The sequence below is a fragment of the Moschus berezovskii genome, chromosome 10 (assembly GCF_049115385.1).
Source record: "Moschus berezovskii isolate FMDL1 chromosome 10, NW_MosBer_1.0, whole genome shotgun sequence".
In the NCBI taxonomy this organism is placed as follows: domain Eukaryota; kingdom Metazoa; phylum Chordata; class Mammalia; order Artiodactyla; family Moschidae; genus Moschus; species Moschus berezovskii.
This window is the reverse complement of record NC_142469.1, coordinates 59,043,866-59,058,917: the sequence shown is the minus strand read 5'-3', so window position 1 is coordinate 59,058,917 and position 15,052 is coordinate 59,043,866. Positions and strand designations below refer to the sequence as shown.

Sequence of the window (15,052 nt, the reverse complement as noted above, 5' to 3'; positions counted from 1 at the left end):
GCTGTTAAAACACAGCCATTTTATGTCAGGCTGAAGGAGTACTGATTGGCAACATAACAGGAGTGTCAAAGCTGGCAGCAGGACCTCAGGGTTCTTGACTTTATCACCTCCACCTTCTCTTCCAAAGTCCGGGCTACTATAAATCCTGTGGAACTTCAGACAACAAATATGTTCTTGAACCCCAAATGCGCACCAGCGTGAAACTCTCCAAAAGGGGTTGTGACATCTGTGCAGTCTAGGAAACTGTCTGGGTAGTTAAGTGTTTCCAAAATTTCTGCCACAGTCAGCAAGTTCCTAAAGGTCCTATGATATTAGAGATGGTATACCCAGGGCTCCAGGGGCCCAGATAGCTTGACAACTCGATTTTGATTTAGATAAATCTACTTAATGACTTTAAGAATAAACTAATCTAGGTTTTGTGCTAATACCGACAACTTTGTGTATAGGTTTTTCTGCCATTGTTATTTTATCTAATGTATGGAGAGGAATAATCACCTTAGTAAGTATACTAGTCTCACTAGAAACTCAGTTCTATTATTGGGGAATAATAGGAGCAAGGTGTTCTAAAAAACTGTGAACTTTAGCATTAGGCCTAGATTTGAATCCACCTAAAAAGTTACTTAATCTCTTGGGAACATAATTGGAAAAAGGAGAAAATACTATGGATTGAAATAAAGTGTATTTTGACTACGTTAAAAAATGGCATGCGTGCTTAGTCGCTCAGTCAAGTCCAATTCTTTGTGACCCCTTGAACTGAAGCCTGCCAGGTTCTTCTGTCCATAGGATTCTCCAGGCAAGAATACTGGAGTGGGTTGCCATTTCCTACTCCAGGGGATCTTCCCAACCCAGGGATCAAATGCGAGTCTCTTGCATTTCCTGTATTGGCAGGTGGATTATTTTATCACTGAACCACCTGGGAAGTCCATTTAAAACATGGCACTCGTCATCATTATTATTAGCATGTTTTTATGTTGTGAGTAAATATTGTCTTAACTATTTATGCTTAGAAATTTCTTTGAAGGCATCATCCTTGCCAAGTATCACAAATAATTAAAGTTTACATAAGAAGAAAGTTAATTTATGAAACAATCTGATCAATTATTATTATTCCCTTTTGAGAAGTTTCACAGTGCTGTGAAATTTACAGATACTATGTCCTGTGGCTATGTGAATTTGAATATAATGCAGTCAGAACTTTACCATCCTCTTCAACATACTTATGTTGGTCATGATATTAATCTCAACACTGAGATTTATGCGACTGAGTTTTTTACACTGACACTATAGCATTATTTGTTGTTGTTGTTCAGTCACTAAGACCGACTATTTGCAACCCCATGGACTGTAGCCCACCTGCCAGGCTCCCCTGTCCTTCACTACCTCTCAGAGTTTGCCCAAGCTCGTGTCTGTGAGTCGGTGATGCCATCTAGCCATCTCATGTCTGTGGCCCCTTTCTCCTCCTGCCTTCAATCCTGCCCAGCATCAGGGTCTTTTCCAATGAGTTGGCTCTTTGCATCAGGTGACCAAAGTATTGGAGCTTCAGTTTCAGCATCAGTCCGTCCAATGAATATTCAAGTTTGACTTCCTTTAGAATTGACTGATTTGATCTACTTGCACTCCAAGAGACTCTCAAGTCTTCTCCAGCACCGCAATTCAAAAGCATCAGTTCCTCAATGCTCAGCTTTCTTTCTGGTCCAACTCTCACATCCATACATGACTACTGGAAATATCATAGCTTTGATATTTTAAATTTGGATGTCATCACTGCAATGTTTTTTTTGATGTTTTGGAGGTCCATGCAGGGATCAAGACCATCCCCAAGAAAAAGAAATGCAAAAAGGCAAAATGGTGAGGAGGCCTTACAAATAGCTGTGAAAAAAAGAGAAGCAAAAAGCAAAGGAGAAAAGGAAAGATATACCCATTTGAATGCAGAGTTCCAAAGAACAGCAAGGAGAGATATAAAGCCTTCCTCAGTGATCAATGCAAAGAAATAGAGGAAAACAACAGAATGGGAAAGACTAGAGATCTCTTCAAGAAAATCAGAGATACCAAGGGGACATTTCATGCAAAGATGAGTACAATAAAGGACAGAAATTGTATGGACCTAACAGAAGCAGACGATATTAAGAAGAGGGAGCAACAATACACAGAAGAACTGTACAAAACCGATCTTCATGACGGTTAACCATGATGGTGTGATCACTCACCTAGAGCCAGATATCCTGGAATGCAAAGTCAAGTGGGCCTTAGGAAGCATCACTACGAACAAAGCTAGTAAAGGTGATAGAACTCCAGTTGAGCAATTTCAAATCCTAAAAGATGATGCTGTGAAAGTGCTGCACTCAATATGCCAGCAAATTTGGAAAACTCAGCAGTGGCCACAGAACTGGAAAAGGTCAGTTTTCATTCCAATCCCAAAGAAAGGCAATGCCAAAGAATGCTCAAACTATCACACAATTGCACTCATCTCACATGCTAGCAAATTAATGCTCAAAACTCTCCAAGCCAGGCTTCAAAAGTATGTGAACCATGAACTTCCAGATGCTCAAGCTGGATTTAGAAAAGGCGGAGGAACCAGAGATCAAATTGCCAACATGTGCTGGATCATCGAAAAAGCAAGAGAGTTCCAGAAAAACATCTATTTCTGCTTTATTGATTATGCCAAAGGCTTTGACTGTGTGCATCACAACAAACTGTGGAAAATTCTTCAAGAGATGGGAATACCAGACCACCTGAGAAATCTGTATGCAGGTCAGAAAGCAACAGTTAGAACTGGATATGGAAAAATAGACTGGTTCCAAATTGGGAAAGGAGTAGGTCAAGGCTGTACACTGTCACCCTGCTTATTTAACTTACATGCAGAGTACACCATGAGAAATGCTGGGCTGGATGAAACACAAGCTGGAATCAAGATTTCCAGGAGAAATATCAATAACCTCAGATATGTAGATGACACCACCCTTATGGCAGAAAGTGAAGAAGAACTAAAGAGCTTCTTAATGAAAGTGAAGAGGAGAATGAAGAAGTTGGCTTGAAGCTCAACATTCAGAAAACTAAGATCATGGCATCTGGTCCCATCACTTCTTGGGAAACAGATGGGGAAACAGTGGAAACAGCGAGAGACTTTATTTTTTGGGGCTCCAAAATCACTGAAGATGGTGACTACAGCCATGAAATTAAAAGGCACTTGCTCCTGGAAGAAAAGTTATAACCAACCTAGACAGCATATTAAAAAGCAAAGATATTACTTTGCCAACAAAGGTCCGTCTAGTCAAAGCTAACGTTTTTCCAGTAGTCATGTATGGATATGAGAGTTGGACTATAAAGAAAGCTGAGCACTGAAGAATTGATGGTTTTGAATTGTGGTGTTGGACAAGACTCTTGAGAGTCCCTTGGACTGCAAGGAGATCCAACCAGTCCATCCTAAAGGAAATCAGTCCTTAATATTCATTGGAAGGACAGATGCTGAAGCTGAAGCTCCAATACTTTGGCCACCTGATGCGAAGAACTGACTCATTTGAAAAGACCCTGATGTTGGAAAGATTGAAGGTGGGAGGAGAAGGGGATGACAGCGGATGAGATGGTTGGATGGCATCACCGACTCAATGGACAAGAGTTTGGGTAAACCCTGGGTGTTGGTGATGGACAGGGATGCCTGGCGTGCTTCGGTTCATGGGGTCACAAACAGTCAGACACGACTGAGCGACTGAACTGAACTGAACTCTAGCCAGGCTACAGTCCCTAGTTTTTCCTTCAAACACTAATCTAAGTGGTGCGTTGAAGATGTCTTGTAGATGTGGTTAAAATCTAAAATCAGTCCACATTAACTGAGAGATTTTCCTAGACAATCTAGATAGGTCTGACTGAAGCAGTTGAAAGGTTAAAAGCAGAAGGGAGACTTTTCTGAGAAGGAAGAAATTTTGCCTCAGCAGAAACTGACAGCAACTTCAGTTTGAGCCTGTGATTTCCAGACTGTCCTACAGGACAGCCCGCCCTCTGGCCTTCAAATTTGCGCAGCCAGCCCCACAACCATGTAAGCCAACTCTTGCAACAGATCTCATAATAAATATATTTTACTAGTTCTGCTTCCCTGGGTTAAATCCTGACTGATACACCCGTGAAATATTTATTTTTTCTTTTTGCATTAAATCTAACTGACTGCACCTTGACATAGAAGGTGGACACTTCTAAAGGTTCTCTTTATTACGAGCTGAGTGGAGCTAATTATTTTCATAGTTGATGTGAACATGCTTTTAATTCAACATTTTCCTCTATTTTGCTATATCTTACCTTTCCATTTCAAAAGGAAGTATCAGATGTAGGTTCAATGACAACCTTCCTTTGTAAATCAAACTTCTATTGTAACTTAAAAATAAATTTATTTAGTTTTGCATATAACTGAAAAGGAAAATAAAACCCTCGTGTCTAGTTGGCAAAAACTGAAACTCATGTAAAAATGAATGATATTTTCTAAAGATTTAAAAGTAGGTTTTAGAAAGGCCTTAGATTTTAGAGAAGTACAGTATGAAATCATTCCTTCAAAACAGAAGCAAACATTGTCACTGATTTGCCAGTGACAATCCAATTTCAAGTGACTTAGCAGGAAAATTTTTATAACTCTCCTAGACAGAATGTCTTAAAACTGTCTCTTAATACTAATGGTCTTTTGCCAAGTTTCATGTCATCCTTAATTGCTCTGAGAACTTCTAAAACCAGAATACAGTTATGCACATACAGGCTTTGAGAGCTAATTTGAAAATAAAAACCCAAAGGAAATAGGATTGAAACTAAATTCAGATTTTAATTGAACAGAAAGTATTATTCATGACAATTTATTTTTCTAAGATAAATGAAGTAGTCCTTTAAAAAAAACTCCACTTTTAGAAATGTTAAACATTTATTCATTTTCTTATTGGTAGCTCTTTTCCTTGCTGTAATAAGAACATGCACAAATAATTGTACATTTTTATTTTGAATATTACAACCCAAAATTCAAAGTGATTTTTCATATAGTTTAGGTACCATTGTAAAATAAATTAATTTTAATTACAAAGGACTAGTACCAATTAATATCTAAGAACTGTATTACCATTAACTTGTAATAACAAACATGTGCTTTGACATTTTCATTTATTATTATAAAAATTGAGTTTTCGATGAAGACTATGGTTGTGAAAATCTGAATTAAACAGTCCTTTAAACATTAAAAATCATGGAAGAATAAAATATCAAGCAAGTGAACATTTTTCCTGTGATATATACATAAATATTTTCATGTAAACAAAAGCAAATATTAAGTATCCTTGTCAGCAGCTGAAATACATAGATTTAAATGGTTGTTTTAGTTTTTCATGCTTCCATTGAACACAACTGGTGTAAGCAGAGCAATAGGAATTGGATGAATCTTTGCATTCCCCTTACTCTTCAGGAGGTTACATACAATAAAGATACCTCTCAAACAGAAAAGAAACTATGAGAGGAATCAGACTCCTAAAAGGCATCACTTTCAATTGTGAAGTCACCTTTTCGCTCTACTTTGAAACTATGTTTTATCAGAACTCTGTCAGTTGAAAGATGATAAAGCTGACACTGGAGTGATCCAGCACTAACACAAGTGGCAGCAAATTAGGCACAATGATACACAGATTTTCCTCTTAATGTGGATTATCCATGCACTGGGAGATAATGGCTTCCAACACAAATCAAACATTTTTTGGAAAAAATAGACAATTTTTAAGTGGATATATTTCCCACAGGAGTGTTTCTTGAAGTATGCCCCAGAGACCTTCTGAACCAAAATCAGACCAAATACTCAACAAGATAAAAGTGGGCCTTGGTGGGCCCAATGCCCCTCTGGGGGCCCTGGTGACCTATATTTATTGTTAATAAGCCCCCCTGGGAAGACTTAAATGCAAATGAATATTTGAAAGTTTGAATATAACTATTTCAGATTATTAACGGTTTCCTTTGACTCTTTCTTTTGACCACAAACACTTCATTATCTCTTTCCTTCTTCTTACTTATCAGCCTGAAGGAAAAAGAAAAACATTTCTGATGATGTCAGCCAGTGGTGATAACTCAGTGGCATTTTTTTCCATCAAGAAAATATAGAATAGGCAACATATGATACTACACCTAAATTGCTCAAAGGTATACCACAGTACTTTTTTTTTTAAGCTTTCAAAATGTATATGTGATAAAAATGTTCAAAATGGTTTGTAAACTGTCATCTGATTGATTGAGACAATCCAGTGTAAAGAGAACTGCTGTTCGGTGTGGGTTCTGAATTCTCACAAAGGCCCCTCTTGGTCATCTTTCACAAACACTGAGCCTCTTGGCAGGTACTCCATAGCTCTTCCCAATGCTGCACTGCCTACCAACAGCACTGAAGTTACCTAAGGACTGCTCATAAAAACAGGACAAAGGAAACAAAGCTGTCTCAACTCCAACCATGAAAGGTGTCTCAAGATCTACTGCCAACATGTAAGATGAATACAGATCACGCTGACTTTCCTCAGATAAAGTCTAATTTCAAATACACTTATTAATATCTGCCTGAAATCTAGCTTATATTGAAAATGGAAAGCATGATACACTTCAAAGCACTACTAATATCTACTACAGTGTTTATTTATGCTCTATAAGATCCCAATAGTTAAAAGCAATTTTACTGTGAATAATATAAATAAGAAACCAAAGAGGTAGGTGAGTCTCATCAGAAGATGATCTCAAAATATGTTGAATAACATGCTTGAGTCCCCAAGGAGAAGTTAACTGGAAAATGAGTCCCAATAACATGACCAACCTAGATAGCATATTAAAAAGCAGAGACATTATTTTGCCAACAAAGGTCCGTCTAGTCAAGGCTATGGTTTTTCCAGTGGTCATGTATGGATGTGAGAGTTGGACTGTGAAGAAAGCTGACTGCCGAAGAATTGATGCTTTTGAACTGTGGTGCTGGAGAAGACTCTTGAGGAGTCCCTTGGACTGCAAGGAGATGCAACCAGTCCGTTCTAAAGGAGATCAATCCTGGGTGTTCATCGGAAGGACTGATGCTAAAGCTGAAACTCCAATATTTTGGCCACCTCATGTGAAGAGTTGACTCACTGGAAAAGAGTCTGATGCTGGGAAGGATTGGGGACAGGAGGAGAAGGGGACGACAGAGAATGAGATGGCTGGATGGCATCACCGACTCGATGGAGGTGGGTTTGAGTGAACTCCGGGAGTTGGTGATGGACAGGGAGGCCTGGTGTGCTGTGATTCATGGGGTCGCAAAGAGTCGGTCACGACTGAGCGACTGAATTGAACTGAACTGAACAAGACCACTGCCTCAAGAACAGTGTTTCTCTGGTCTTTCATGATGACAACCACCTCCCAAATTCCTAACTCCTGCCATGGTGCCACATGCTTTTCAGACATTCAATTTTAAGAAACATCTAAAGAAGTAAAATGTAAAAAAAAAATACTACTGGAGACCAAAGACTGAAGTTGATGTCAGCTGGGCTCTTCAAAAAATCTCTACTCTCACATTACAGTTGGAAAAGATCTTGAAGATTCATCTAGTCCAACTCTCTGGTTGTACAGCTAAAGAAACAGAGGCTCACTTCCCACTGGTGACAAAGCACGACAATTCTGAAAACATGCTATAAATCCAAAAGGGGTCCATGATGTAGCCAGCAGACTACACTTTCAGCACTTACGGCCTTAGTCTGAAGCCCCATCTCTGGGGGCTGTCTAGTTCCTGGAACTGGAGAGAGAAGGGCACCGAAGGCCCCGGATGCACGTGGGGTAGCAGGGACAGGCAGATTATCAGCAAGAGAAGAAGAATTTGAAACCCTAGACCTGCCCCAATGAAAACTTGCTCAAGGCTCAGACCAGGGTTTCTGTTCACCTCTAAGCACATTCACATTCTTCAACAGCCAGCTCTGCTCTGGGCAAGCACTGGGGCAACCACGGCATTCTGTCCAGAACATTGAGAAATATAGTTGGACAACTGGAAACATCCAAACCTACAGAGCAAAGACCTATAGACAGCTGTATTTAACTTCTTGATAATTGTCACCTGTTTTGCAAATCAAAAATCTGCCTTATTTCCTTGTACCCTTATCTAAGATTTTTAAGTTCCATTTTATAAAGGAGGTTATGAATGATTTTTTTTCCTTTCTATTTTCCAGACTTTCTGTAATGTAATTCCTTTTGGTAATTAAAAAAAAAAATGAAGGTATTTTTTTAAAAAGAAGGTTTCAGTCTAAAAAAAATTAAAAATGAAAGAATACACGTAGTTCCCTCTTGGTCATGGAACTTCCAAACCTGAAGGAGGTTTCTGTGTGATACAGCAGAACAGCAGTCTCAAGACTCAGATGGATTTTCTGACCCCAGCTCTACCACTAACCTTGGGCAGGGTTTAAGTCTCTTTGGGACTTGCCTTCTTCATCTGCAAAAGGAAGAAATAATAACCTCCCTCACAGCACACTGTGAGGGTAAAATGATGCACAGTGCCTGGCATCTGGTAGATGTCTAATAAATGATGACCCTTCTCCCCAGTGAACTCAGAGAATCTGTGAGTAAAAGGAATCACCACAGCCCCACCAGACACAGCCTCTCTGCATTTCATTTACATTTTCGAGGGTGCTCCATCTTCTCAACTCTGCCCTATTTCTCTAAAGATTCAATATTGTGCTTAGAAAAAGTTCTACATTTTTATGTTCTCTCCTTTAAAACTGTACATGCAGATAAAACATTTAAAAAAAAAAAAACTATCTTCCTAGAAATAATGCAACATTTCCTAAAGCACAACATGTCATGTAGAAAAGCAATTCTGAAAAACATGACTGAATTAGTCTGTACATTGTTTCTTAAAGTGCACCAAAGTAAATATTAATGACCTTTAAAATGTCACTCACCCCCTTGGGTTATTTTTCTTAAATAAAACTAACTAACTACTGAGATGTATGTGGTTTTTGGCTCCAACGTGATGGCAAAAAGCAGCAGTGTCTTCCAGGAAAAAAAATTTGATAACCTCAACTAAGCATATCTTAGCAGCATACAATATACCTAAAATTCAACGTAACTTCAGGCTCAATAAAGCACAATCCTGATTCCTACTACAAAAACAAAATCAACTGAAGTTACAGAAAACCATCTCCCCACCCTAAATCAAGGATTTCTCTTGAACCCTGGAGGTAACACTTGAGATCACTTCCCTATTGTGTATCCCTGGTAACAGACTTATAACTAATCACCATTCTTTCTTTACATTGCACGCATACACATATATACATACCCTATGAAAAAAACAACAAAGTTTAAGTGGAGAAGCCATGAGAAAGAAAATTAAAAGTCAGATAAAGAACAGCCATCACCCAAAATGTCAGGCAGTTCCAATATTCATACCACCGTCCGATGTTCCCCACACACATAGACAGCACTGGGGCGTATCCGTCGCCGTGTGTGACCAGGGAGCCGCGGCAAAAACTTGAAGGACTTAGGCATCATGTCCAAGCAGGCATCGTGGAATTTCTTAATCCTCCAGTAGTAAATCAGTGGGTTCAATGCTGACTTGAGGTAGCAGAGCCAGAGTAGCCAGGTGCTGATCTCAAAAAAGTTGTGCTGATAGTAAAAGTGCTTGCTGAACGTTGCCACAAGGCTGTAAGTGGTGAATGGGGCCCAGCAGACGATGAAGACAGCGAAGAGAATCAAAATGGTTGTGAAGGCACGCGTTTTAAAGCCCATGTCAATGCTCATCTGGAAGGGTCTCTGAAGACTCATGAGACCCAGTTTGCTGGCCTGGCTGAGGCAGATACCTTCAGGGTAGCTGTGGATCCTCAAGGCATTATGCCGAAGAGTATTGAGGATGCCCATAAACGAATACAGGATCACCAGGAAGGGCAGGAAGAAAGAAATGAGAGAAATCAAAATCACATAAGCCTGGTAACCCGGATCGGTTGTGTACCCGAACACGCACTGGGGGGCTCGGGAAGGTATCTGCAGGTCAGGGTTCCCTACTGCCAAAGGAAAAGCTACACAAAAAGAAGTTGCCCAAGAAATTGCAATGAGAACCTTAGCCCTGTATGGATTTAGCTTATCCTGCCTCTGGACTATAATAAGAAACCTATCAATGCTAATGATGAGCAAGATGGCTACTCCCTCGATGACAAACAACCAGAAAAACATAGCAGATACCCTACAGAAGAATTTCCCAAAAATCCACCTGGTGGTAAGAATAGTGACCAAGGCCAAAGGCATGTTCAGCACTGCAAGCAACATGTCTGCAAAGGCCAGGCTCGCCAGGAGGATGTTAATGGCAGAGCGCATGGCAGCTTTTTGGTAAACCATGAGGCAAACAACCAAGTTGCCAAGGAAAGACACACACAGAATAAATATCATTAGAGCAGAAAGGATGATCTGAAGAGGCAAATTGAGGCTCTTGGAAGCTGCTGGTGTTGGGGACACAGCTGTACTATTCACTGTTAAGGAACTCATCCCAGTGGCAGCCAGGGTTTCAACACTGTATCTAAGCAGTGGACCAACGCCAGGGTGCTGGAATGGTGGAGGGACCGTAATATTCATGTAGGTGTTTTCATAAACTACAAACGTTGTGTTGGATGCCCCACTATGGGATGCCGTCAACACTGCAGAGACGACCATGGTTTCAACAGGATGGAAGCTGGCGTTGTCAGAGATGTGAGTGTTCTTCAAGCATTTTAACACAGAGCAGCAGGATCAGGTTTCACTGATGAGCCTGGAAACATATTCTGGAAAAGGGAGAAAGCTGTCCATCTTCCACAGGAGACCTTTTGCCTGAAAACAAGTCCAAAACACAAAAAAGTAAATGGGAGTGAGTTTTGTACATATCATTTGACTCCTTACTCTTCATCCTTAAGGACCCATTTTACTTTTTTTAACTCTTTAAAAATATTTAAGTTTCTAGACTAGTCATCACTAAAATGTTATTCTGTTTTTTAGTCAACTATAATGGAAACTTCATAACTTCCATATAAAAAATGAAAGTGAAAAGAATAAAAATGTATTACCGCCTCAAAGGCCAAAAGTATTACCTTACAGTTGATTTTTCTTTCAAATTTCCAGGAGCAGCATAGCCTTTTCACAGTTACTATTAATACAGATTTTATTATCTGTTTGTCCTGAGAGTATTAATACTTTTCTTGATAGCTCTCTGGTACAGGTTTATATTCCATTCTTACACTAGCCCGAAGCTAGCTGGCAAAGACCACTGAAATCAGTTTCCTATTTAATACATGATAATCAAACACTTTTGCTTTCACGGCTTCTCAAGTAGGCACTACCCTTATTCTCAATGAGGGTCTAAAGCAGTTTTCTGGTTCTCTGTTTTATTTGTGCTTTCCCCCAGAATCCTACCACCCTACTGAAGAAGTTATTCAAGAAAAGAAGAAAAATTATCTGTAAAACATTTTGGTCATATTTTGAAGACTTCCTTTCTTTTTCCAAAGCTCTCTTTGATCCTCATATTCTCTCTTCTTTCCCATGCCCATCCATTTCCATCCTTTATCTTCTGATACAAATACTTCCATCTTCTCAAGTTATTCTTCCTAAGATCAACCTTACTGTAATGCCAGCAACTTGACAAAAATGTCAACCAAGAAATAAAGGATTCTAAAGAAGATGACTGGGAAAATATTCAGGTGTGAAGAATGCACTCTAGAAAACTTACAAAGACATTTCACTTTCTTGCTCCAGAAAGCTTCTTATCACCTTTCTCTTCTCCTTACCCCCAACTTCTTAACAATTGCTGTAACCCATGAGTTTTCTGTAAACAACTTTCTTAATCTATTATCTTCCTAACCTACTTTCGTGATGTAGGTTTTTCCTTCCTTACTGGAGAGGTAACTTTAACCTTTCTAACTGTAAAGAACTCTCACTGGATGTCTGTGTAGATTCCTTTAATAAATCCAAAGATTGGGGATGGGGGAATTACACAGTAGTTTGCATGCATGTGTGTGTGCTAAGTCACTTTAGCAGTGTCTGACTCTTTGCAACTCAATGGACTGTGGTCTCCCAGGCTTCTCTGTCCATGGGATTCTCCAGGCAAGAATACTGGAGTAGTATTGTCATGCCCTTCTCCAGAGGATCTTCCCGACCTAGGGTCAAACTTGTGTCTCTTGTATCTCCTGAATTGGCAGGCAGGTTCTTTCCCACAAGTACCACCTGGGAAGCCCCACATGAATTGTTTAAGATAATGCCATAATTTTCTCATTATTTGAACTTACAATTACTGAATGATTTTAAGAGTAAGTGCCAGAAGTCCATTTATTCATTTCGTGTAGTATAGAGGGTAGAAGCATTTCATTTGTGAGACCCAAGATCCAGCACTTTAACCAAATCATGGGCTCTCTAACACATTCCTATCTCTCCATAATCCCCAATTTGCTGTCCAGGGCTAACCATATGAATAAGGAGAATATTCACCTATTTGTTCAAAATATTAATTTTACTGTATACTTTCAATGTTATGGGCTTCACTGGTAGCTCAGATGGTAAAGAATCCACCTACAATGCAGGAGACCTGGGTTCAGTTCTTGGGTTGGGAAGACCCCCTGGCCAAGGGAACGGCAACCCACTCCAATATTCTTGCCTGGAGAATCCCAGGGACAAAGGAGCTTGGCAGGCCACAGCCCATGAAGTCGCAAGAGTACGACACAACTGAGTGACTAACACTTCACTTCACTGTTATAGCTTAATTGCTTTGTCTCTACAAAAAAAGGGGTATATTTTCTAAGGAAAACATACCTGGATAAGATGCCCCACTAAGCCAGTGACTCTCAAACTTTATTAACCACAAAGGACCATTGGGAAAGTCTCTTTATAACTATATAATCAGCACAAGTCTCTTTATAACTTCACAACTATACATACAAATAAGCATAAAGACTGTGCTTACTGCATACCTCAGCCTCAAAATGATTCTGTCTCTAGAGAAAAATCATAAATGTGTATCTTAGGCAAATGTGTATCTTTAAGCCTAAAGTAACAGCGGTAACTGCTTGACTAAGAAAGCAAACATATCCATCCTGAAGGAACACACACTTAGCTTTCTAAAATTCTTATTTTCTTGACCATGCTGAGAACAAAACCAAAATGGAACAGAGCCAAAACAAAAATATATTGTAAAAGATGCCTTTTAGGTTGTTCTATGTGCATATACAGTCACAATATTTTACCGCTGTTGTAAAAACTTCTAACTCAATTCACTCAATTATTTATCCATTAAATATTTATTTCAGAGCCTACTATGAGCCTGCCTGACTCCTGAGACACCTGTATGCAGGTCAAGAAGCAACAGTTAGAACTGGACATGGAACAACATACTGGTTACAAACTGGGAAAGGATCAAGGCTCTATGTTGTCACCCTAGCTTATTAACTTCCATGCAGAGTACATCATGCAAAATGCTGGGCTGGATGAAGCACAAGCTGGAATCAGGAGAAATATCAATAACCTCAGGTATGCAGATAACACCGCCCTTATGGCAGAAAGTGAAGAGGAACTAAAGAGCCTCTTGATGAAGGTAAGAGACTGAGAAATCTGACTTAAAACTCAGCATTAAAAAAACAAAGATCAAGGCATCCAGTCCCATCACTTCATGGGAAATAGATGGGGAAGCAATGGAAACAGTGACAGACTTTATTTTCTTGGGCTCCAAAATCACTGCAAACAGTGACTGCAGCCACAAAATTTAAAGATGCTTGCTCCTTGGAAGAAAAGCTATGACAAACCTAGATAGAGTATTAAAAAGCAGAGACATTACCTTGCCGACCAAGGTCCATCTAGTCAAAGCTATGATTTTTCCAGTAGTCGTGTATGGATGTGACAGTTGGATCAAAAAGGAGGCTGAACACTGAAAAAATGATGCTTTTGAATTGTAGTGTTGGAGAAGACTCTTGAGTGTCCCTTGGACAGCAAGGAGATTAAACCAGTCAAGCCTAAAGGAATATACGCAGATGTCCTGATCAGAAAAGATCCTGATGCTGGGAAAGATTGAAGGCAGGAGAAGAAGGGGACAAGAGTGGACGAGATGGTTGGATGGCCTCACTGACTCAACAGACATGAGTTTGAGCAAGCTCCGGGAGATGGTGAAAAGACAGGGAAGCCTGGCATGCTGCAGTCCATGGCATCGCAAAGAGTAGGACATGACTGAGTGACTAAACAATAAAAATGAGCAAGGCACTGGAGAAACACTGATGAACAAATGATTCCTGAATTTCTGCTTAAACTAGACAAACAATCCATAGACCCTGCTTCTCAAAATTACACTGAAATGACAGTATAGGGATATTTTTTAAACAAAATTCACAATCCAAAAGGACCAGTATGAATGAAAGATACATCAACAGATAAGAGTTTTTGTAAATGTTTTAAGGCAAAGGCAGATGGTAGTGTGGTAACTGAACAAAGCAGAACAAAGAACTTTTGATCTTCAATACTTCCTGAGAAATGTGCTTAGAAGAAGCTGAAAAACCCTGTAGATCCCCAGAGAAGCTGTGGATTAGGAGATACCAGGAAGTACTTTAAGTTTGGGTGGTGCGGAAAACTGGGAAATTGACTGAAAAATCTATATACAGAGGTATTGGAACCCCACTCGAGGTTTGTGGCTCATCTTCTCCAGCAACCACACAAAAGAACATACCCCTATGCCAGCAGCCCAAGTCGCTGGCACAACTGAACCTGATAAGCACAAAACTTTAGCAAATCAGTGCACAGCTGAACACTGCAGGACTGGGTGGCTGTCTGCACATTCAGCATGAGAACCTCGCCCCCTTCTCCACCCTGTTCCCAGATGGCCAGCAGCCAGGCATACACTACCAGACAGGACTGAAGTACTCATCTTTTTCAGTAATGAAAAAGCCCCAGAGGGAATAAAAAAACCTCTAGATACTAACCTTTCATGGTACCCCAAGAAAAATGCCAGCTTGGTGCCCAGTTACCTTGTATACTGAAGCCCACCTACTATCAAGCCCAACCCATGCAACACAGAGCTTCCAATCAGCTTTTCAGTGCCCATTAAATACAAAAG

General features: G+C 39.8%; 1 protein-coding gene and 1 pseudogene across 2 annotated transcripts in view; both read right to left on the bottom strand.

Annotated features, from left to right (window-relative positions):
- Positions 1-15,052, bottom strand: part of LOC129560791 (uncharacterized) — a 176,464-nt pseudogene that overhangs the window by 93,518 nt on the left and 67,894 nt on the right.
- The window catches only part of GPR63 (G protein-coupled receptor 63), a 72,418-nt gene continuing 62,210 nt past the window's right edge, over positions 4,845-15,052 (bottom strand). Inside the window, exon 2 of one of the 2 annotated variants that reach the window (XM_088840705.1) lies at positions 4,845-10,800. In XM_088840705.1, coding sequence (XP_088696831.1) covers positions 9,388-10,647 — 1,260 coding nt within the window. In that variant the 5' untranslated portion in view covers positions 10,648-10,800 and the 3' untranslated portion in view covers positions 4,845-9,387. The remainder of the gene's footprint in view (positions 10,801-15,052) is intronic. The other variant, XM_088840704.1, reaches the window with a different exon arrangement.